This window comes from Coturnix japonica, chromosome 2, assembly GCF_054131305.1.
Source record: "Coturnix japonica strain WE chromosome 2, WE-NBRP24, whole genome shotgun sequence".
NCBI classification, from domain to species: domain Eukaryota; kingdom Metazoa; phylum Chordata; class Aves; order Galliformes; family Phasianidae; genus Coturnix; species Coturnix japonica.
This window is the reverse complement of record NC_140664.1, coordinates 69,380,701-69,404,625: the sequence shown is the minus strand read 5'-3', so window position 1 is coordinate 69,404,625 and position 23,925 is coordinate 69,380,701. Positions and strand designations below refer to the sequence as shown.

General features: G+C 37.6%; 1 protein-coding gene across 13 annotated transcripts in view; it reads left to right on the top strand.

Annotated features, from left to right (window-relative positions):
- CDKAL1 (CDKAL1 threonylcarbamoyladenosine tRNA methylthiotransferase) overlaps positions 1-23,925 on the top strand; it is a 316,695-nt gene that overhangs the window by 182,610 nt on the left and 110,160 nt on the right. For 11 of the 13 annotated variants that reach the window (XM_085540130.1, XM_015854755.3, XM_085540128.1 and 8 more), the window contains 2 exons: positions 1,336-1,502; positions 17,410-17,555. In XM_085540130.1, coding sequence (XP_085396256.1) covers positions 1,452-1,502; positions 17,410-17,555 — 197 coding nt within the window. In that variant the 5' untranslated portion in view covers positions 1,336-1,451. The remainder of the gene's footprint in view (positions 1-1,335; positions 1,503-17,409; positions 17,556-23,925) is intronic. The other 2 variants (XR_014943540.1, XR_014943539.1) reach the window with 1 other exon arrangement.

The window sequence follows — 23,925 nt, the reverse complement described above, 5'->3', positions numbered from 1 at the left end:
TTCTTATTCTTAGAGCTTAAAAACTTAAAGTTGTGAGTTTCTTAGTTTACGTTTAATTTGTAAATGTTTTCAGTTGTAATTAAGCAATCTCTGTGAGAACTATCTTAACAGAATTATCTTTGCTTGATGTAGCTGCTGTCAACCTTTATCATCCATCTGCTGTGCACGGTGAAAGCTTCAGTTATTGTAAAATTTGTGATTAAAGAGATAAAATATCTCTTTTTATTTGATATGATTCTCTGTAGTTCTTTGTATTTTCCTCATCTGAAAAACATTTTCATACTATAAAAATTCATATTTTATGATACTTTCTCTACTTGTCCAGATAGTGCTTTGATGCTTCATGATTGCTTTGAAGGGTGATTGTGGTGTTCCAGATGGTTTTGTTTACTGGTTCATTGTTTTTATTAGAAATCCAGCCCCTCAGTTAGTTAATGCTATCTGTTCTTACTGGGAATCACAGGAGTCTTGCTCTTACCCAGACTATTTTCGATGGCTTATTTCTTGCTCTGGGGCAGCGAGGGGGAGGGAGATGAATGTATTATTAAAAAGGTGGGAGTTGGGAAGACTGATGGAAGTGGCTGCATGAAATCTTGTTGCTTTCAGCCATCATTAAAGAGTGGTGCAACATTTCCCCTCTTTAAGCAAAAGGATATTATTGCCAAATTTCAGTTTTTGAGGTCACTGCTCTTTGCAACACAAATCAAATATATTACTTTCCAAGGCCCCGACTGGTGGAAAATAAAGTATAAACAGCCAGGAAACAGGCTTTTCAACACTCTCACTTAGTCAGGTAGTGGTGACTAACTTTTTAAATACAACCTTAATATATTGTATTTTCTCATTGAAAGAATTTTAGCAGTTATTCTAAGAGGACTGTTAGTCATTATGCTTTAGAGCTGTTTTTGTTTATTGGAATCTTACCAGTTAATAAGTTTACTGCTAGTAACAACCATTAGTGCAAACTCTTTGCTTGGGTAATGTTGCTTGCAATGTTTAATGAATTAGGTTTGAAAAATAGAGCAGAGTACTAGACGTGACTGACTTGATGTAGAGGCAACACAGAATTAGTCATTGGCTGTGAATGTTAATCACTCCACAGCAATGATAATTTACAGCATTGTTGTAGCACTCTTGTGCTCATAAAATGAACTTAATAACCCACTGCTACCCATGGGATAAGCCTTCCTTCCTTCCCTCCCCCTTACAATTGAAAACCTAGTCTGGATGCATAATGGCATTGTGAAATCCTGCATTAAAAAGAGTGAGCAGCTGTATGATAAAATAAACAGCTCTAAAACAGATCTGTTAATTATCTTCATCTTTTATTCACAGAGGGTGTTTGTGAGATATGGCTGACCAGTGAAGACACGGGGGCTTATGGCAGAGACATTGGCACAGACCTCCCTACGCTTCTGTGGAAGCTGGTTGAAGCTATTCCTGAGGGAGCTATGCTGAGGCTTGGCATGACAAATCCTCCCTATATTTTAGAGCATCTGGAGGTAAGGAAGGAAAGAAAATTATTTATACGCTAGACATTTATTGATGGAGTCAGTGTGGAACCTTGTATATAATGCATTTTATTTTAAGTGGTAGCTTAAAAATTTACAGACTGCAAGTAAATTTATAGAATTGCACTAATAGGGTTAAGCCATTTACCTGACACAGCAAGTTATCTAGATAATAAGATATTCAAATCATTTTGAAATGATAATATTGCTGAGGTCCCTGACCTATGGAGCTTCATTATAGTGATGCTCGGCTTCTGTACCTATCCTCTGTTTTCAAGAACTAAAGCAAATGTCATTAGCAGGCAATGGACTCTTGGATTAAAGTTGTCATCCTGTTACATCCCAGATGAATATTCCCAAAAACACTGTAAGCAGGCCTTGCAAAACAAGATATTCATATCTGTTTGTCAGATGCTATTCTGAGTGTATGGAGAGCTTCCATGTTTAAAAAATGGTAATTCTAAGTATGTGTCTGCATAAGAAAAACAACAAAGTAGTTCAATCAGATCAGAAACAATGTGAACAACGATGTGAATTTGAATGAGTATTGTATATGTGAAGCACAAAGAGAGCTTAGTCTCAAACATGGGTTGGTTTGGTTAGATTCTGTCCCGAAACAAAGGTGGTTGTTTAAAGTAAATTTTGTAGCCCTATGTGTCAGTTCTATCCAGACAGAATAACTGTTGTCTGTGCTGCTTTTCTTAAGACATTGCAGAATTAAGAGGGTGCATTGAGATCTTCTTAAAAATGCTGTCTTTGACATCTTTCATCTGAATGCTGTAGCTACTTCCTCTTCTGCTATAATACTAATACTGTACTTCTCCCATTTGAAGCAAGGAATCTTATCTTGGTAGGAGTGAACGGTTTTTCATGAGCTAAAGAATGCAGTTTTCAGAGAACTCCCGAGAAACTTCTTGTCTCTTCTTTTATTCTTTAGCTTAACATGCACTTCAGTCAGACAGAGCCTTAAAAACAATCTGAATTAAAATCTTTAGGAAGTTGTTTGGTTGTACAGCTTTGCGTTCTTCAAAAAGCATTTTATGCAAAAGCAAACAAGGCTGCTATTAATTTTCACTGTGTTGGTTTTCGTTTTAACTCATGTTATAAAAAGTGTTTTGGTATAGACTGCTGCTTTTGTCCTGCTGCACAACTTGTGAGTACTCCCAGAGGGATTTTCTTTTCTTGTTTCCGGCAACTGATTAAAACAACTGTCCTCCCCAGCTAAGGTGCACTACATTCATCTTAATTTTGATAAAAGCTGGGCAAGGCAGAAGGTGTTTTACATAGGTCACTATGGAAGTAATACTTCCTATTTATTTTGATGGAAACAATAACAGATACAGTAACACTGTTTGATAGACAAAATTCTCACCTGTAAAACACTAGTCACCACCATTAGCTATGCATTTTTGCCTACCTTGAGCAAGAGCCTGCATGCTGCACTCATAACAGTCTGCTCCAGCAGAGGTGACCTGTTGTTGCTGTCACCACTGCTGAAACACATCACCACTGCCTCACTGTGCTCACATCCACTGTTTGGTCTCTATCAACATTCAGCAAGTGTTGATGAATGTCAATCAGTGTAATGTGTTCCACATGGATTAATTCAACTGTACTCCTTTGCTTCATGCCCACTTGCATGTCAGATGCTGTTTTGTCAGACTGCCCCTCTGCTACCATCTGTCACAGGGCAACAAAATGTGACAGAATATTGTCAGGAAGATTCAACCTCTGCTGCCATATCACTGTCTGCCTTTGATATTGTGGGCCAACTTAATGAAATAGGAGGCATTACTTTCAGAGAAACCCTGATACATTCCTTCAGTCAGTAGTGGTCTTACTGTGTTTCGCTAATCTGTGAATTATTTGATTTATGGTCTGTAGCCTTTGGTTTTCTCATTTTTCTACACAGTGCAGTAGTTCGGACTGTCCTTGATCTTACTTTCAGTTAGGAAAGGACTCAGATCTCTTTAAAAATGGATGTAAGGGGATTCAGAAAGACCTGAAAATGTACATTTTTGACGTTGCTTTGCAGAACATGCATTTTGTGTACACAGTACTAACTGTTAGTACTACAGCAACATCTGCTGTTGCTTGTCCTCTTAAGTTACATACTATTTCCAGTCTATATATTATTTTTGGAGAGTGTTTTACTCATATTGATGTTTTCAATGTATGCCTAAAAATTCTGTAGCTTGTAACTTGGTGAAATAATTCTGATAATTTTTCGACCTGAATTTGTAAAAGCTATTTTACCTTCTGCTTTTCTGTCCACTCCCCTTTTCTGAGCATGTATCTATGAAAGATCGCTCTGGAATGTTGGGCAGTCTCCTGTATACATTTTTACCAGACAAAATAAACCTTTTATGGGGAATGTGCTTTTAAGTTTCCAGTTGAGGAAAGAGTAATACTATGATTTATTTTAAAAACAAAAGAATTAAATGAGAAGTTCATTAGCCTTCATGTCAGTTGATTAGGATAAAACCCAGATGTAGCTCTGTTATCTGCTAGGAAAGCTATCAAGCCATTTTATGGGTTATAAACATCTTCCATTAACTGTTTTAAAAAGGTGCTACATTTGCTTTGCTTTAATTTGGTAGGTAGTGTGTTGCTAATTAAGGTAGTGCTTGGCTTTCTGAGGGGAAAAAATACATATGGGAAAATTTATTTATTTATTGTGTGTGTCCAATAAAAGGGAAACATTTATTCCATTCATCTTCTTTAGAAATTAGAAATTTGCAGCATTTGCGCACAACTGTATGTATGCATCTGCTGTTCAAGGGTTTATTTCACTTTATTAAAGAACATGTCTGATAAGTGGCATAAAATAGCAGCAGTCATGTAAAAACATGAATTCATGTTAAGATCTGGACTGAGTTAAAGATGCAGCTAAATCAACAATTTTGCTTCACATTCAATTTGTACCAAATTTATTGAATCTTAGCCCCCAGTGACATGTTTTTCCAACTTTGTCTCTCTTATTCTTGTAACCTCCCAAACTAACAGTTTGTATGACTTTTGTTTTGTCCAATAACACTCTCATTCTTAAGTGTTTTAAAACTACCAGTTTTCAAAGACTCTATACATTTTAGATGTTAATTTGTAATGTTGTATGAATTCCATTATCACTAGATCTGCTTTTTTCTTTTTTTTTTTCTTTTTTTTTTTTTTTCTTTTTTATTTCACTTGAATGTCAATTTTAAGACATTTTACATATCGCTATTTCCCTTCTATTTTCCTTCCAATAGCCCTGGATTTTAATCTCCGATAATTGAAAACATCAGGTCACTTGCTTAATTGTATGCTTGTAATTTATAGGTTTCTTGAACTCTTTGCTATATTCCCTGTGCCTTTCACTTGTCTGCATGGGAGGAGACGGTAAATCAAAAGAACAGAGATGTGTAGATGAATACAGAGTTGTACAGCTATTTAGAGATGGAAATTTATTTGCAGGTGTGAAAAAGTGATTATGAGCTCTTCATTTCTCACCACCATGCCAAAAAAGAAAATTATTTCATAAACGTATTCTTAGATATCGTCTGCCTGAAAACTATACAGTTGATGGGGTTTTGATTAGAGATCTGCTGAAGCTGATGACAGTGTTTCCATAGCACTGTATGCCCAAGTTTGTGGCTGGGTTGTGGCCCTTTGGGTCTCAACTTATTTGTGTAGTGTCCGCACTCATTTATGGGTTCCTTGGAAACAAAAGCAGAATAGAAATGTGACTGACTTATCATAGGAGTGTTTCTTCTGCTTCTGGTTCTGATAGGCAGTCAGCAAAAAAGCTGCTTAACAATAGCTCTGCTGATTCTTTGGCTGATGCTGGAGGCTGGCATGAGGGAAGGAAGAGGACAGCTTTGCCTAGGCCAGGAGCAGTAGGATTAGAGCAGAGGAGGAGTTAAAGGTGAGTGAAGTCAGGGAGTCAATTTCAGGTTTTATATGAGGTGATTGTCCCTCTGTACTTATCTCTGATGAGGCCACACATCAAGCATGGTGTTCAGTTTTGAGCCCTTCACTACAAGAAAAACATGGAGGCCCTGGAGTGTGTCCAGAGAAGGGCAATGAGGCTGTGACAGGTCCAGAGCACAGGACTTATGAGGAGTGGCTGAGGGAGCAGGGATTGTTTAGTCTGGAGAAGAGGAGGCTCAGGGGAGACCTATTGCTTTCTACAACTACCTGAAGAGAGGTTGTGGTGTGGTGAGGTGGGGGGTTGACCTCTTCTGCGTAACAAGTGACAGGACTGGTTGGGTAGCCTCAAGTAGCACCAGAGAAGGTTCAGGTTGGATATCAGGAAAAATTTCCTTTCTGAAAATGTGGTCAGGCACTGGAATGGGCTTGCCGGGTAGGTGGTTGAGTCACTGTGCCTTGAACATGAGGTGTTAAGAAATGTTTAGATGTTGTATGAAGAGTCGTGTTTTAGTGGGACAATATTGATTGTAGGGGGATGGTTGAACTAGATGATGCTACAGGTCTTTTCCAGCCGTGGTGATTCTGTGATTTAAAATACTGAGCATACCCAGTGTCTTCAGATATTAGTCAGGGAAGTGCACCTTTGTCCTCAAAGGCATTTATTGTTTCATGAAATAACAAGATGTTTGCCATTATCTTGTGAAATTCATTGTCATACTTGTGAAGGTTTGTTTAGATACCAGTTAGTACTTTTAGGTTTTAATTGAGTAAATACGGTGGTACTGGCTCCTTCTATACTTAAACATTTGTGTAGCATAGATAGTTTTGCGATGAGCATCAATCACATATTTTCCAGTTGGAATTTGTTGTTTGCAAAGAAAAACATTTGGGGAACTTTGCAGTTTTTTACAGTTGTGCAAAATATTAAGAAATTTTTGATATAATGCATAGTGAGCACAATCATTAGAAAAAGGGCCTTTATTATTTGAGTTGAACTTCCTTGGGTAGTGTTTATACAGAAGTTTTTTCTCTAATGTTTTGTTCAGCTGCATTTGATGTTTGTGTTTATATTAAGAAGTAGCAGAACAAGAAATTTAAGAATGCAGTAAAGAAGTCATTGAATCTGCTTTATATGCATTTTTAGTTTTTACTTCAAAATAAATTTATTCCCCTCAACTAAACGTCTGCCCTTATGTATATATGTTCCAGACCTCCTCAAATAGCGAATACATTGTTTTGAATCCCTCTTTTCCTGCTGAGGGATTGGAGCATATTTATTGTATTGTTCAGGTTTCCTCTGAAGTTAGTTCAGTTTGTACACCTAAAAATGTTTCTATAGACTGAACAAGCCCATAGATGGGAAGGAGTTGGTTGGGTATTTCACTTCAGCATTTCACAGCTGCTTTGAACCACAATATTAATGCGAATACAACCAATGATACTGGCTTCTGTATGACATCTCTTGGTATTGTGGAGGGTTATTTGCTGTGTTTAAAACAATTGAAAGAACTGAGACCCCAAAATTGTTTCTTTTGCCTGTGGTTCTAAGGCAGTGAGAAGGAATTTGGTGGAGTTTGCAATTGAGCTGCCAAGGATGTGCTTGATTTTCTTCCTTTGGTGTGCCTAAGGAGGCAGTGTTTTGTTTCCCAGAGGGCTTTCTCAATCTTTGCCATCTGATTGATGTAAGCATTATGTAGCATGCAGCTTTCTTGTTTTAAGTTTGGTCTCAAGCCAAGATTTTGAGATTTCCCATCACCTAATGTGCTGATGGCACTTGACATTGGGAAAAATTTGGTATCTTACTTTTGTGGCATAAAATTTTAGTAAATTGGCATGACTTTTGGTTAGGGAAATATGTCTTAGCTTGGAAGAGTTATAAAATGGTAGTATTAGGAGCTACTTTATAATTCTTGCAAATCCTGTAATAAGTGCACAGGTGTGGAGTTACCCTTTGTGTACTGTAAGCCATGTGTATTTGTGCAGGGCTACTGCTAAAGTACACAGACTGCCAGATGGAGTTGTTATCATCCTCTTGTATCAGTGCATACCAAAACTGGTATAAGGTTGTACAACCCACTTCAAAAATAACCTCGAGGCATTTATCCACTATCGTGTTATGGAGTTACTGACTAACCCTCTGGTGAGACAGTGTTTTATGTCCACCTACAGTGATGGATGAAGCAAGAGGGTTAGGAAAAATCCCTTAAAACAGTAGTATTAGATAAAAGGGGAATAGGAGTTAGTCTAAAAAGTAAAAAAATGGTCTAAATGTATAGCTGGTTGAAATTAATGTTTGTTGGAGTAGTGCTAGAGACTGATTTTTGTCTTACATATACTTTATTTTTCCTTGTTGTTTCTTTTTTTTGTTTGTTTGTTTTAATAACTTCTGATTCAGTATCTGAGATTCTGGTCATATTAGGAGGGAATGTGGATCATCCAGATTGAGAGGGCAGGGGCTTTCATCTCAGCCTTTTCTTACTTCCCTTGCAGATTTAACGCCGTCTCTGCTTCCAGATTTGTCTATGATTTTACTACAGTGCTTTCTGTGAGTGATGGGATGCTTCCAAATCTGCATAAAGGAGGCACTTCACACCTGCCATTCCCATAAGTGCTTAATTTCACATAATGAGATGAGTAGTCTTCTTTGTCACCTGTCAAAATGAGTCTATCTCAAAGTATACCATATGCCATCTGTGGACTTTATCTCTGTTATTAATTCAGAACGATTTAGTGATACATCAGCCATTGAGATGGAGTCTGCATGGTGGCAGAGTCTTCAGATGCTTAAGGAATACCAAGTGTACCCCGACTAGCAGCAGTATTTCTTTGCTCTTTTGCTTTGATTTTTCGTGTCAGCTCAGTGTTTATGTTCGTTAACCTCACTGAAGCTGATACCATACAGCTGGCTTCCTCAAGCACATTCTGACACAGCACATAGATATGTATTACAGTAGAATTACTGAATCCTTTTTCTTTTTCTCCATGTTGTTCTTTTTTGTTCTCCAAGGGTTCACTAGACATTTTTGAATGTTTTATCTAAGCTGAAGTTTTCAAAAAGCCAAAGTGTAAGCAGGTTTGAAATGCATTTACAGACATTCTTCAACAGCAAATAAAAGGGCATCGTGATTTCAGGAATTAAAGGCCTGTAGGGTGTGTATTTGTCATGTTTCTTGTATTTTTGTTATTTTTATAGATTTTTGCCTTTGAAAGCACCAATTAAAATAGATCGATTTGACTAGGAAAAAATGAAAACTGTGGCATACATTTAAATAAATGAATACTTAAGTCTCTGACATCTTACTGCCATGTATTTTGTAGTGTTTTGTAGTTGGTGGGCCATGCAACTGTCCCTTGCTGTGATTACGTGGTTGTCTATGTGTAATCCGTGTTTGTTTTGCTGGCAGTAAACTGAAAGAAATCTAAGCTATAAAGTGAAGGGGGAGCAGAGTAATTGCATCTGGGCTTCTGAGAAAGGAGGGTAAAAAAGCTGTCCTATAGCCTCCTTTGTTAAACTGATAAATACTTATTTGTCTTACAGAGGCTATGTGTACATCTTTGTTTAACTTATGTATTCCAGATTGCTCTTTATCTCTGGAGTTTCCAAATATAGTTTATTTTCTTGAAATTACTTCCTAAAGCCCGGTGTAATGTAACTGTTTCAGTGATGAATTCACTGCAGAATTAATGTGCTTTTGAATAATGTGAGATTAGGAAAGGAATGAATAATCTCTGCTGTACTTTGAGTTAAGTTGCACCATTTTGTCTAATCTAAAGTTTTAAGATCTCAGACTCAGCAGCTACTAATGGAAACAAATGAGTGGTGATGTGTTTGTTGTAAACTGGTAGAATGATTTGGCTTAATAAATGTCAGGCAAGAACCCATCTTAATCTTGTTGAAGTTTTTATGTTGTATTTGTAAATCTTGAGTACTTTTAAAATCTTCATGAAATATTTAATCGGGAACTTTGATAAACAATAGAAGTTTGCTTTAAGATAGTGTAGAAAGGAGCATTTGTGGTGATGGGAATGAAGCTGCTCTTCATAACGTTACTGGAAAAAAAATGCTTTGAAAAACGTGGCAGAAAGAACTGCTTTACTTATGCAAGATTCACTTCTCCATCAAAATTGGCTGAGAGGGGATTTGATCCAGGTTTATAAATACCTGAGGTGTGGGGGCCATAGTGGCGAGGCTGGTCTCTTTTCCGTAGTGCGGACTAGGGGTAATGGGATGAAACTACAGCATAGAAGTTCCACACGAATGTGCGGAAGAACTTCTTTACAGTGAGGGTGACGGAGCACTGGAACAGGCTGCCCCGGGAGGTGGTGGAGTCTCCTTCTCTGGAGATATTCAAGACCCTCCTGGATGCCTACCTGTGCGATGTGGTGTAGGGAACCTGCTTTGGTGGGGGGGTTGGACTCGATGATCTCTAGAGGTCCCTTCCAACCCCTACAATTCAGTGATTCTGTGAAAACTGGTGATGTTATGTGTGCTGCTAATGCTTTGCTGGATTTAATAATTTGTGCATAAAAATTCATGTTGGTGAAAGGGGTTAACATTAAGTAACACTGCTTTTGACCAGTTAAAACTATAAATGTTAGCTGTACATTAGGAAAGATTTGTTCATCCAAATGTTTGTCTTCAATTTTAGATAGCATTAAAAATGAAGAAGACTCAAATACAGAGAGATCCTCTGTTTTGGGCTGAGCATCACGTGTCTGTCAATTACTTTGTAGTAGACCTTTGGAGCTGAGTTTTATTTCAGATGGATTACCAGCAGAAAATCAAAATCACCATTAATGGACCTGTTTGTTCAAAGACCAGATATTATGTGTATGAAATGAGAATTTTAGCTGTTACCATACATTTTAGGGCATTAGGGTAGAAGTTGATGCCAAAAATGTAGCTCACAGCAAATTGTACCATATTCTCTTAGTATTTGTTCTTACTCTGAAAACCGAGACTGCTTGCTTTATTAGGCTTCGGCATTTTTTAAAAAAAGTTTGATTTTTTTTTCCTTTTTTTTCTTTTTTTTCTTTTTTTTTTTTTTTTTGAAACAATTCTTCTTGAATTTAAAAATGCAGAAAAGGAAATGTATTCTAGAAATTTGGAATAAAACTACATGAGGCTGTTGGTTTTGTGTTTCTCTGCTATTCTGAGTTGAGGAAATAAAATCCCTTCTACCTAGTCTCTAAATGATATTAGTTATGTTAAATGAGGATGAGATTCAGAAGAACTTAAATTCTACAGTATCAGTCTTTCCATTATAGCTTTGAATGTTTGGTATTATTTTGCCATGAAATTTAAATCAACTAGTTTGGTATCTATGGAAGAAAGAAGCTGATAGTAGTTGCCTAGAAGTTTGGGTTCTGATTATAACCTTCCATTATTTATTTTCACTGGTAAAGTTCCTTTTCTTTTGCTACCTAGTAAATAGGTGTTTTTTGAGGCATTGCACACGATCATATTGAGTAGAGGGAAACAACAGGGAAGCTTCCTGATACTGATCTGTCTTGGTGCACTGGAGCTACGATGTGGTGTGCCATACATTTTGTGACTTCCTTCTGAGCAGAAACCATCAATTCTTTTGTCTGACAAGTTGACAAGGTAACTAGTGATCCATGTCCCTGATGCAGGGTTCTGAAGACAAAAAGTTAGAGCAATAGTCCTATTTACTTATTGTATGTGTGTACCTCTATTTACATTTAAAGTTTGTCAAGGTTTTGTTAGACAGCATAACATATGATTGAGAGGGAAAGTTATTTAATGCAGCACTGTGCTACTGCAATAAATCACCTTGTTAGGGAATGTCTTCGTGTGTTTCTAATGTATATTGCAAAGAGGAATATTAATTTACCTTAGGAAGAAAATATTCCATTAGTGTAGTGCTTAATGATGAGAAATTAGGGAGCACCTTGGAGAAAATGAAAAAGGTATGTATTTTCTTACAGATCAGAATTAATCATTTCAGAAGAAATTAACGTTAACTATTTGGTTGGCTGATTATAAGTCATTAAGCCATTGCTCCAGCAGTTAATTAAATGTACATTTTTACCTTCAAGTGAATCAGTTTACTGAAGGTGGACGAACAGCCCTCTGAAGCTACATCAAGTCTCTCTGTGATTGTAGTGATGGCTTCAAGAGTTGCCATCTTTTTAAAGGCAGAACTGTTTGTTTACTGCTTGTTTCCAACCAAACACCTTGCATCAGTTCAGGTGGGAACTGAAGATCCTCAATACTTTGAAGAAATCGGTGTCATGATGGTAAGGCCTGTCTCTCACTGGATTTTGGAGTCACAAGTGTGGAGACTCTAGTGTTGTAATTGGGCTCACAGTTTCAGAGAAGCCAAGTAATAATCAGCCTTATGTAAAGCAGAAGTGCTTCATTTTAACCCAATGTAAAGTCAGTCCCTTTTTAATGCTGGAATGCAGGTTAGGACAGGGATGCCAATTTTCTTATCAATAGGTATTTCAGGAACCTAGGTTTGGATATCTGTGCTGAGAATTACTGTTTTTATTAGATAAATACATAAACGGTCCTCTGCAAATAGTTTCTTTTCAGCAGACCTCGACTGGAGTGTTGGTCTGTGAAATACAGTATTGCTTAATGTTATTGTCTGGATGTCACTTCTTTACAAGAACTCCTCTTAGCCTTCCTTTTGATAAAGGAAGATATAACAGATTTTTGAAGGGATGTGCTTTGGCTCAGTTTGATTTTTAAAATATTAGGCTTAATAATCACAAGGGGGCGGGGGCGGGGGGTGGGGGGGGGGGGAGGGGAAATTACTTAACTGGTTAGGATTTTCTGTTTTGTGAGATTGGAAGCAGCAGAAAAATCCTGCAGCTAGAGGAACAGCTGGCAACAGATAGGGCAGAGCAAATGACTCTCACTAATACTTCTATCAGCATGTCTTGTCTCGTAGCCTAGTTTATCTCCATTTCTGGGGGTGGCCTAAACTGATATCCATCCTTTGTTTGGTAATGCTGTCAGCATTTTTCTTGTAAGGCAAAACAAATTTTTGCTCTTTGTCTTGCAACCCAAAGATTTGATGTTAAGGTTCAAGTTCCATCAGTTGGACCTGTGTGAAGTAGTAATCATTTATCCTTGCAGGCCGTTTAGACTGGCCATGTATGTCATGTCATTACCTGGGACAGAGGCTGCCACTCAGCTTGTCCAGCATTCAGCTTCCTTATGTCCCTTCATTGCATTCCAAAAAACTTCCCTGGGGAGGTGTGTCATACATTCTGTATATTCTTGGATTTTCACAGTCCAATTCCTTGGAGATGAAAATGGAAGCATGAGGGGCTCCCAGTTCAGATTCATTGCAGGCTGTCCATTCTCATTCAGTGTTGTCACTGCTATGCCTTCGTCACTAGATCACATTTGTTTTTGGATTCCACTGTAGAGGATTTATGAAGTGGACCACAGTCACTTGGTTTTTGGCCAGAATGTGCTGGGGGTAGCACCACTGGGCTTCTGGGTGGCAACTGCCAGCAGAGAGCCCTCATCACACATCTCACGCTAACATCTGCCACAAGGGAAAGGAGTTTTGAGGGAGTGCCATTTTGTCACGTTTCCATATGGATGAACGTTTTATTGGACTTCACATTTGGCAGAGAATGTGTTTTTTTGTTTTTTTGTTTTTTTGTTTTTTTTAGAAAGCAAGTTGCTCGTACCACTGTAACTTGAACATGAGGCAGAATTCAAACACTGGACTTCTGCCTGCTTTGGGGGAGAGTGACATGTAGATGCATGGATATTTACATTTATTGGCTCTGATTCTCTGTAGTTTTGTGTGGTGTCATTACAAACATCAGGACTGACTTTCTGGTGAGATGGTTCTTATATTGTAGATGCTGGGATGAAATACAGTGACTAGATAAAAACCTTTCTGGCCTTGTGTTCAGATGTTTCCAGCTGCTAAGAACTGGAATAAAAATTATTTCCTACATGATCAGTATCCCAGAGGGTCTCTCACACATGTCGTTAGAATCCAAATCTAGGCAACTTTTTCTCAAGTCAGCTTAAACTAAATTGTAATACTTTATTATTTTTATTGTTATTTTCCTGCATGAAACGTTTCCGTGTAGGTAGTAGTAGATTCCACTGGGGGAAGGGGAAGGGAAAGGTGCAAGGCGATCAGCTGCTTCAGTCATGAAAAAAGACAGAAAATTTTCTTTCACAGTCTTATGATTTCAAAAAGTCTTTCCCTTATTGTTTCCAGATGGAAATAAAGTATTGCATTTTTTCCTACTAGCTGAAGTATGTAATTGTATCTAGTAATGCGAAACACTTTACTTGAAAAATGCGTATGTGTAACAACAGGAAACAGATGTTAAGTGTAGAATGTTGAGACACCATAAAGTGCAATTATGCATGATGTCCTTCAAGCTCTCCCTGGAATATTAACTAATAGTTTTACAAAGTGATGAAATCTAGTATTCTGTGTATAATCTGTGGTGCGGGAAAATCTGTCAGGATTCACTGAATGTGACTGTCCAACACATAACGGTATTTAATCATATTCTATTGGAAACCACCGCAGTGTAATTATAGGTGTAGGGAGGATAAATGTTAAGATTAGAATGAACTTACCTTACAGTTTTGGGGTACAATGATCCATTTATAACTGAGTGCTTAAGAAATTTGGAAGATTGGTTTATTCAGATATCTCAAACCGCTCATTCTGAGTCTCTTGTTACAACTGATAACTTAAGGGACAAGCAGTAGCGTCACTTAGAAAGGGAATGAGAAGCGCACAGTGTGTCTCATCAGGTATTTCTGTCTTTTGTCTGTTCAGTTTGTACACTGCTGAATCTACCAAGTTAATAGTTCTGTTCTTGGATAACTAGTTTATCAGTGGGGCCTTTAACTCAGTTCTATGCCTGAAAATACAGGAACACACTCAATAGAACATATTGCTTAAAGTACTTGTAGTGTGTGTTTGTGTAGCTGTAGGTTCAATAGGAAGACATTTACAGTCTTCTATTGTGTAGAAAAAGTTTTTTGATCCAGAATGTGCTTAAAACCTGTGACCATAGTAACTAAACTGTATGAGGGTTCTTGGATATGTAACATCTATTACTTATAGGATTTTTACATGTTTGGTGTGTACAGGGACTTGGAGTTACTGTTGAAATTTTCTGCTATTAATGCTTGACGTTTTATGTGCTGGACATTAGTACAGAACCAAGTGAACTGATTTTCAATGAAAGCAGTCTTAATAGGTAAATCCAAGTAACTTATGCTCTTTTGCTTCCTGCTGTCCTACAGTGTGTTGCTAGTTTTGCAGCAGCATAAAAGCTGCTACTGTCATAGAAAAAAAAAAAATCAGTGTTTTAAGTTTAAAAAAATAAATGTATTGTTTAGTATGAATGCAGAGAAACAAGAAGAAAAAGAACAAATTCTTAGATTTTTAAGTATAATATTCCCTAACCTTATTTGGGATAGGTGTCCATTGCTTTCCTATCAAATAACCCCCCGCCTTACAAAAGCTGAGATATAATAATGCTTTTGTAGCTAGAAATCCTATGTAGCTGATTATTCTTGAAAAGAATTCATGAAGTGAATTGTGTGATAGAGAGGCTGTTACTCAGAGTATGCCAAATTTGAGAGGAGTGAGACTTAATTCTACGTTGTGGAGTTACTTTTATGTACTTAGCAGATTCAGGAACATGTTATGAAATTCGAATTTCACTGTTTTCTTGCATCTTGAATGTGTTTTTGAAGATCAAGTGAAGTGTTTTGAAGTGAGAGTCAAGCAGTAGTGGTGTGATAGGTAACTTGATTCCAGTCCTTCTGCTGTTCCTGGTATTTTAGAAACATACTACTGATAAGCAAAAAATAAATAAATAAATAAAAATCAGATGACTGGTTGAAAGCTATTTATTAACTTTTATAGAATTTTCTAAAGCTTAAATAAGCCTAAAGAAAAGTTTTTTGTTTTGTGATATTGTTTTACAAAATTTGGTCTGTGCTGTTTTATTTGAGCCATGTATTCTAGCTGAATGTCTAATATTAAGGACAAAAGCAAACGGTTCCCTTAAATTAGTTGCATAAATCTGTGTGGATGCACGCTGGCCAGTTCTTCACCTCTGGCTTCCACTGAGAACCAGCTGCACACACCTTTACTCCATATGAAATCATGCACCCTCTACTATCCATGTAAGTTTTACTTCAGTATTTAGTTTACATATCTGGGCTAGAGTAGGCATTCCTCTGAATAATGCAGCCGCTTCGTGTAAGCACTTCTGTAATAGGATCTGGTCTCTTTTCAGTAGTGCGTGGGGACTGGACCTAGGGGTAATGGGATGAAACTACAGCATAGGAAGTTCCACACGAATGTGTGGAAGAACTTCTTTACGGTGAGGGTGATGGAGCACTGGAACAGGCTGCCCAGGGAGGTAGTGGAGTCTCCTTCTCTGGAGATATTCAAGACCCGCCTGGACGCCTACCTGTGTGACATGGTGTAGGGAGCCTGCTTTGGCAGGGGGGTTGGACTTGATGATCTCTAGAGGTCCCTTCCAACCCCTACAATTCTGTGATTCTGAGATGTTAAGCAGAAACCCTCAAAGCAGCTTTCTGAAAGTGATTCTAGAGTTTGTAGGTTTTGTACGCGTGTTTGTCAAATGAAAGGCATGTGTTGAGTGAGTTGTTGTTTATGCTCTAAAAATCAGTGCTTTTAAGAGGAAGGTACCTGAAGGAGAAAAGGCACAAGGGTGCTTACTTTCTCTTTGAACAATTTAGGCCAACCTTATATCAATACTGAAGAAAAGGCTAGGTGCATGGCTGTATTGCTGATTAATGACCTGGAAAGAATTTGTAAATACTTGCAATTTAACAACTAAACCTGGCAGCAGTATTTGTTATTATACAGAACATCTGTGCTGTCAAAGAAAGGAGAAATGGTCTGAGTGAGCCTGGCTGGACTATGCTGAACACACATGGCATGGGAGCAGGCAGAGCAGTGCTTGACCTCAGGCTGCATCCTGCATACCCACTGCACAGGAGGAAAGTGAAAGCCTTTAATGAAAGCTTGCTTCTTTATTACATGCATAATAATGTTTTTTTCTGGTGTTCGAAGTTCACTTGTTATTTTGCAGGGTAAAAATTAGCAGGCTATATTTTACAACATTGCTCACTGTTCAGATGCTGCTCTATCTCAGAATTTAAAATAATTAAACTTTCTTGCTAGACTTATGTCCTTAATTTTGTGAATAGTTAAAATGAAAGAAAGATTTCTGCAGCGTTCTGTTCCCCACCTAACGTTCCATCACCATACCAGCTGTCTGTCTGGGGTTAGGTTTGGGTTTGGTTTTAAGGTTTGCTGGCATATTCTTTATGCCTTTTATTTGTTTTGTATTTGTCATTTCGTACACGATGTATTACATTCTGTACCTCTCTTCAAGCCATTCCTTTGCTTTTAGCAGCCCCCTGATGAGTTCTATCCTTTCTATACCCAAATGCTTTTAACTCCCACGTCTGTAATAACACAGTTAAGAGATTTCAGACTAGTTTTGGAGCAGGCTTGCAAACAATCAGATGTACTTCAATTAGCAAATTGCCAGTATCCTATTAGAGGCATTCAGGTATTGGTATAGAGAACTCTTTTGACTCTGACAAGAAAAGCAGTTAAATCTTGCAATCTTCTGAAATTGAAAACAGCCCCTGTTTGAAAGCACTGACTTTAGCAGTAATTTTCTTCTAAATTTTTCTCTTAAATGAATTACTGATACTACTTAGGGAATATCAGGCCTATCTCAAAGGAAATACAATCCCATAGCCACGTTCTTTCTTTTAAAACAAAATTGCTTCCAGATGTTTTCACCTGTCCCTACTCTCTCCAGCTGGGCCACTGCAACTTAGTGCTGTTAGGTTTCAGAAGTATTACTGCTAGTATTTACCATGTAAGGGGTTTATGTGTCAGTTTCAGAATACTTGAAAGCTTTTGTTGTTTTGTTTTTTTTCCCTTTCTTTTTGAATAACTGTTAGGAAATGGCAAAGATTCTCAATCATCCGAGAGTGTATGCTTTCCTGCATATACCAGTCCAGTCAGCCTCTGACAGTGTGCTCATGGACATGAGAAGAGAATACTGCGTGGCAGACTTCAGACGAGTAGTGGATTTCCTTAAAGAAAAGTAAGTCTATTAATATTTTAGGAAAATAACAGTAGTTCGGGGTTGTTGTCTTTTGGTAGTGGTTGGTGGGTTGGTTTGGTTTGATTTATTGCAACACCAGGAACATGTGACTGAAATCAGTTACTTGCATCTTCTTTAGTGAGGTATGAAAATGAGTGAGCTTCTTTAAGCTTCTTAAATCTCTGATTTTTTGTGAGCCCCTTTATGTGGATTGCTTCTTTGCTTAAGAATCTTAAATGTCTGCACGGCATGCTTTTAATTTGTCAATGAATTTCTAATCTTTTCCAAATAATACATTCTTAGATTTTATTATTATTATTATTATTATTATTATTATTATTCAGGAAGTATGTGTAGACTGCTTGAAGTTAAAACTATTGAAGTCTTATTTAATGTGGCTTTTGAGCGTTGCCTGCTTTGTATAATGGGGATGATCCAACTCCAGCTAATATGAATTAGTTGTTTTATTTTTTAAATAAATATTTTACATCCTTTAGCTGGTGTACATTTACATCAATATAGCAACACTTTCATCTTGCTTATGGAATTTATGATTTATGGGATGATTTAAAAATTATCTTCCTTAAGAACAATTATTTTAAAGAAATCGGTGTGTAATAATTTGCTTATTCCAACTTGAAGACAGGAGCTACATTTACCTGTGATAGTCTTATAGCCATTTGTTTGGTTACTCTCTTTCAATCTTAGTTTGTGTGTGTTTATTTTAATCATTTAAGGGGGAAGTTGTGCCTTTAAATCTAAAATAACATTAAAATCCTTGCACATAACATAATTGTTTTCTCATAATCGTATTTATAATCAATTTTTCACTATCACTGAAAAATTCATCAATCTAGATACGTTAATAGCTGCATGGGAATTTAGTTTGCTTTTCCTTCTTACATATCACAATGGAACAGTGTATTTTGCAAAATTTGTGTAATTTATGGGATGTTCCTGTATATTGGATGTTCCTGTATATTTATATGAATATACATATGCTGTTTTCTGTACATCCTCCATCCCTGGAGGTGTTTATGACCAGGCTGTATGAGGCCCTGGGCAATCTAATCTAGCACTTGATGTGATATGCTGGCAACCCTGCCTGTGGCAGTGGGGTTGGAACTTGATGATGCTTGAAGTCCCTTCCAACTCAAGCAATTCTGTGGTTTAGGATAAGGGACTGAAATGGAGCTACTTATGAAAATATGGGTTCTGTATTTATTATATTTCTATATTTATTGGACATTCTTTTTCCACCCTAGACAATGCACGTTATTCTTCATGTGGCTTTTGGTCAATTTCCTCTTTAATTAACATTTGTATTGTATTCCCATGCATTGTAAGTGAGAAACCAGTCAGTTTATGTCTTAGTTGACTTGAAGCAGATTCATTATTCTCTTCAGTAGTTCTAACATTGGCAGCTATTATTGTAACAGCAGCTGGATTTTCGATAACCTATTATAGCTGGCACATGTTAGGGCATATGGGAATTTATTATATCATTCTGCACTTGCACACAGAAAACAGTGAATTACTTAATATCCAAATTTAAAACAGCTGGTCATTGAACATAAAGAAATGTATGACATATGTCTTTTTTTCCACAGGCTTTTTGTAGTAAACTTTACAAGGGAAAAAAAATACTTTTTTGATGTCTTTTTTTTTTTTTTTTTTTGAATAATAGTAAACTTTGTTTATCCTGCTCATTAGGAAAATACCAAATTATCTGGTAGCTCCTGTTAGAAAACAGACTCTGAATACTAAAATGGAAGGAGGAGAAAATGATTTGGATATTTGAACATGCGCCCATCTGTAAGCCAAATACATTTTGTTTTTTGTGCTTGAGAGCATTGTGTCTTCATTTGTGGTCTCTCCTCCTATGGCAGCAGCCAGCTGCCTTACATTCCATATAGATATTCCCCTAAAGGTCTCAGCACAAAGATGGCCAGGACTTAACATTGCTGCAGACAGCTCCAGAGCTTGCAGCCAAAATAGTTAAAATTAAATGTGTGCTTGTACTGCTTTAATCGCCAAAAGGGATTATTTCCATCTTCTATTTGTCAAAAAATGAAAAATAAAACAAAACACCCTGTATCTCCTTTTCCTATTCCTAGGGTCATAAATTCATCTTGGAAATTTCCTACTCAAGGCGTACAGGGTCTTATCGGTAGATTCCAAATGGCACCTTTGTTTCTAAAACGTGACATCTACCCTGATAGTATCTTCCCTTAAACCTCTATTAAACCAATAATTCCACAGGCTGACCGGCTGAAGAAATAAGGCCACACCCTGAGGAATAACATGATTATCAGTTAAGTGCTTAATAACTTGATTTCAGTTATCGAAGGAAATAAACATGAAATAAGGCTGCTGAAAAAGAAGGAAAGAAGAAAATAGATGAACCATATAGTCTCTGGTTTTGGAGCCTCAAAGACATTAGGGACTCCTGAATCTATCTTTTCTCCACCAGACAAAGAATGGAGGGGCTTTCTTGCTCCCAGAGAAAACAACAGAATGTTTTCCTTCCTCTGAGAGCTAAGAGTTGATTGCAGAGATATCTTCTTCCAACGTTGTGGATTTGCTCATAACCCACTAAGCACAGAATACTTTGTAGAGAAGCTTGAGTTCACAAAAACAATTTTTCTGTTTAAACTCTCTTTTTAGAAGAATGGAACATTCTAGACTCTCTGAAATTCTGACTTTCAACATCACTTATTGGTGCTTTTTATTTCTTCGAGGTTTTGTTTGTTTTTTTTTTGTTTTTTGTTTTCAGGCAAGAATTCTAGAACTGTACTTTAGAAACAGAGATTGATACTCTGTTGCAGTCATTTGATATTCAGCACTTCTTTTCAGACATTCTCCTAGCCTGGTGATTTTTTAGTACCCAGATCAATAACAAATTGTGTAGAATACAGAAGTAGAAATTTAAACCCACCAGGCTGAAAAATTGAACTTGAGAAACCATATTCTGTGCTTAGAAATACCTTTATATATATGTGTGTGTGTGTGTATACACGTATATAAATGTATGTATTTGCCATGCTTTTTGTACTTAAATTTCTGCAAATTATAACATTCAGAAAACTTTTTTTGTGTAGTTGATAAGTCAGTAGCTCATTTAGTGATGTAACAGGTGATATGAGGAGAGGCTGAAGGAGCTGGGAACATTTAGCATGGAGGAGGCTCTGGGGAGACATTTTTGCTCTCTATAACTTCCTGAAGGGAGGTTGTAGTGAGCTGGGGGTCAGCTTCTTCTCTTGTGTCATTAGTGATGGGACTAGAGGGAATGGTTTCAAGCTGTGGCAGGAGAGATTCAGGCTGGACATTAGGAAATATTACTTCTCAGAAAGGGTGGTCAGGCACTGTAATGGACTGCACAGGGAGGTGGTGGAGTCACCAACCCTGGGGGTGTTCAGGGAACGATTGGATGTTGTGTTGAGGGACATGGTTTAGTGGGAGCTATTGGTGATAGGTGAACGGGTTGGACTGGATGATTTTCCAACCATGGTGATTCTATGATTATATGATGTATATCTTACTAATGAAATACCATTTGTAAACTATTCTAGGAAGTAACAGTGTAAAAGAAAGGAGGATGTGCTGGTTCATTTAGCAGGTATTCCTTTGCAGCTTATACTTTGAGGGTCCTTGAAGTATTTCCATGTATTTTCTGCTCAGTACCTGTGGAGGGGCTATTCGCAAAACTGTTTCATATGGAGGAGATGCTAATTTGGATGATACATTAATTTCAGTATATTTGCAAAACATTAAAATAAAAGGATTTTTAGGAGCCGTTGCTTCAGGGACCAACTTAGTCTTATATAAAAAATCTTTTAGTTGGATTTTCATTGTTTCAAAATGTGCGTTGTTTTCCAAATAGTCTCAACTTTAAAGATTCATCATAAATTGTATTTCTGAAAGACGATGTTTTCAGTTTCAAAATGAAAGACTGCTTTAATTATCTCAGTTCTTAAGTGTAATCCTCTGAAATTTACTTTTGCTTATAAAAGCAAACAATTGGAATATATTTTAAAGAACTGAAATGTCATATTCTTTAATTACTTTAATATTCAGAGACAATATGAATATACACCCATTAAAAATCCATAGCCTAGTAATTTGTTTTCAAATTTCTTGTTTGCTGTTGACCTTCCTTCATTTTCTTAACTTTCTCATTTATAAAACAATTGCTCTTTGATCAAAGCCCTTATTAATCTTCCTGTATCATTGACTGTTTGTAGGCACAAGACAAGAGAGTAGTAAAACCAAAATCCAGACAAATGAAAGGTTTGGAGGCCGTGGGTAAAAAGGTTATGAAAATCGAGAGGCAGGGTGAAATGATAGATCTATATTTTGGGAAGTAGCAAGAAACTGAGGAAAAGCTTTTAGTATCACAGACTTTTTGGTGTGTATGTTCTGATATAGCAGCGGCCACCAACAGTTAATATTATGCTTCCCATCCATTTGAGATTGTCTCATAATTCATACTTGAAATAGCTGCTCTTTCCACTGTGATCAGAAAGCCAGCAAACTTGGGCTGCCAGAGGGGAGAGTCAAGAACAGTTCAGGCTGAGCATTCTGTTCTTTTTTTTCCACATTCTACTCCATTATATTCAGAGGACTACAAGCAAGACTGTCCTAGTCTTAGTTACTTCTAATAGTAATGAAAAATTGATCTTTCAGCATATGTACATGCACAGTTAGGAGCTATAGTAAATGAATGGCATGGAAAACAAATTGAAAATTTGGAATTAAATTGATCGCTTACATGTAAACTAAGATCTTAGTTGTGTGACAAACAATAGATTTTTGTTGAAGGTCTGAAGAAGCTGAGTTTGCTGTTGAACATGAGAGAAGATTTTACCTTGAACTTGGAGACAGCTGTGTTAAGAAAGGCTTCATGTTTCCATGTTTCCTTACAAGGAGCTAAGCTGATGAATGGTAGCTTCAGCAGCTTTCTGGCCTGCCTCTTACTTTTGTTTGCAGCAATTTTAGGGGATTCAGTGGTGACTGTCTCATGTTTCTTTTGGCCAGCCCTGCCTTTCCTCAGTTTCATTGCAGTGGCAGCCACTGACTGGGAAGAGATGAACGTTAATCAGTGTAAGATGGAATCCACCTGGGTGTACTGAGGGATCTGGTTGAAATGATCGCTAAGCTGCTTTCCATCGTTTATCAGTAGACTTGGTCAACTGTATGGTTCACCAGGCAGCTGGAGATTTGCTAATTTGATAACCATCTACAAGAGGCTCTGGAAGGAGAACCCAGGGATCTACAGTCCTGCCAGTCTGGTGCCAGGGAATGTTATGGAGCAGATCATCTTGAGTTTCGTCACATAGCACACACAGGACAAGCAAGTAGTTAGGCCCAGTCAGCACAGGTTTATGAAATGTGAGTTCTGCTTTATAACAACGTGACTTTTATAGTGGGTGAGGGAAAGATTGTAGTCATTTGTCTAACTAAATTTCATTAAAGCTCTTGACATTGTTTTGTGCAGTGTTCTGGCATATACTTATATATATATATACTTATATGGCATATACTTAGCTGGTTAAAAAACTGTCTGGGTGTCTGGGTGCAGAGCTACTGTAGCGAATGCAGGTAAATCCAATTGGAGGACAGTCACAAGTGGTGTCACCCATTACTGGGGCTGGTTATCTTTAATATCTTTATCAGGATGAGGAGATCAAGTGTCCCCTCTGTATGTTTTGCAGATGACACTTAAGTGAGGTGTGAGTTAGGCAGTAGGAAGCTCTGCAGAGACATCTGATCAGTGAATGCCAAATGTGTGAGATTCAACAAGTCTAAATGCTGAGTTCTGCAGCTGGGTCACAAGAACCCCATGTAATGCCACAGGCTTGGGGAAGAGAGTCAGGAAAGCTGCCCTGCAGAACAGGACCCAGGGTACTGGTCAGTAGCTGGCTTAACCTGAGCTAGTAGTGTGCCCGTGTTTCCAAGAAGGTCAACAGTATCCTTACATCAGCAATAATATACTCGTCAAGTCAAGGGAGGTGGTTGTCCCCCTATACTCAGCACTGGTGTGGCTATACTTCAAGTACTGTGTTCTGTTTTGGGTCCCTCACTACAAGGGGGTGATGAAGTTGGAGGATTGCAGGCAAAGAAGAGCAAGAGCAATGAAGCTGGGGAAGAGATGAGAAAACAGTGGTGATGGAGGGAACTGGAGTTGTCTGGAGAAGAGGAGGCTGAGGGAAGTCCTCATCACTCTCCACAACCACAGGACTGCAGTGAGGAGAGTGTTGATCTTCTTTCTCAGATTATGAGTATTAGAACATGAGGCAGTGTACCAGCGAAGGTTTAAATTCAATACTAAGAAGAATTTATTCGTGTCAGGTGTGGTTTAGCACTGGAA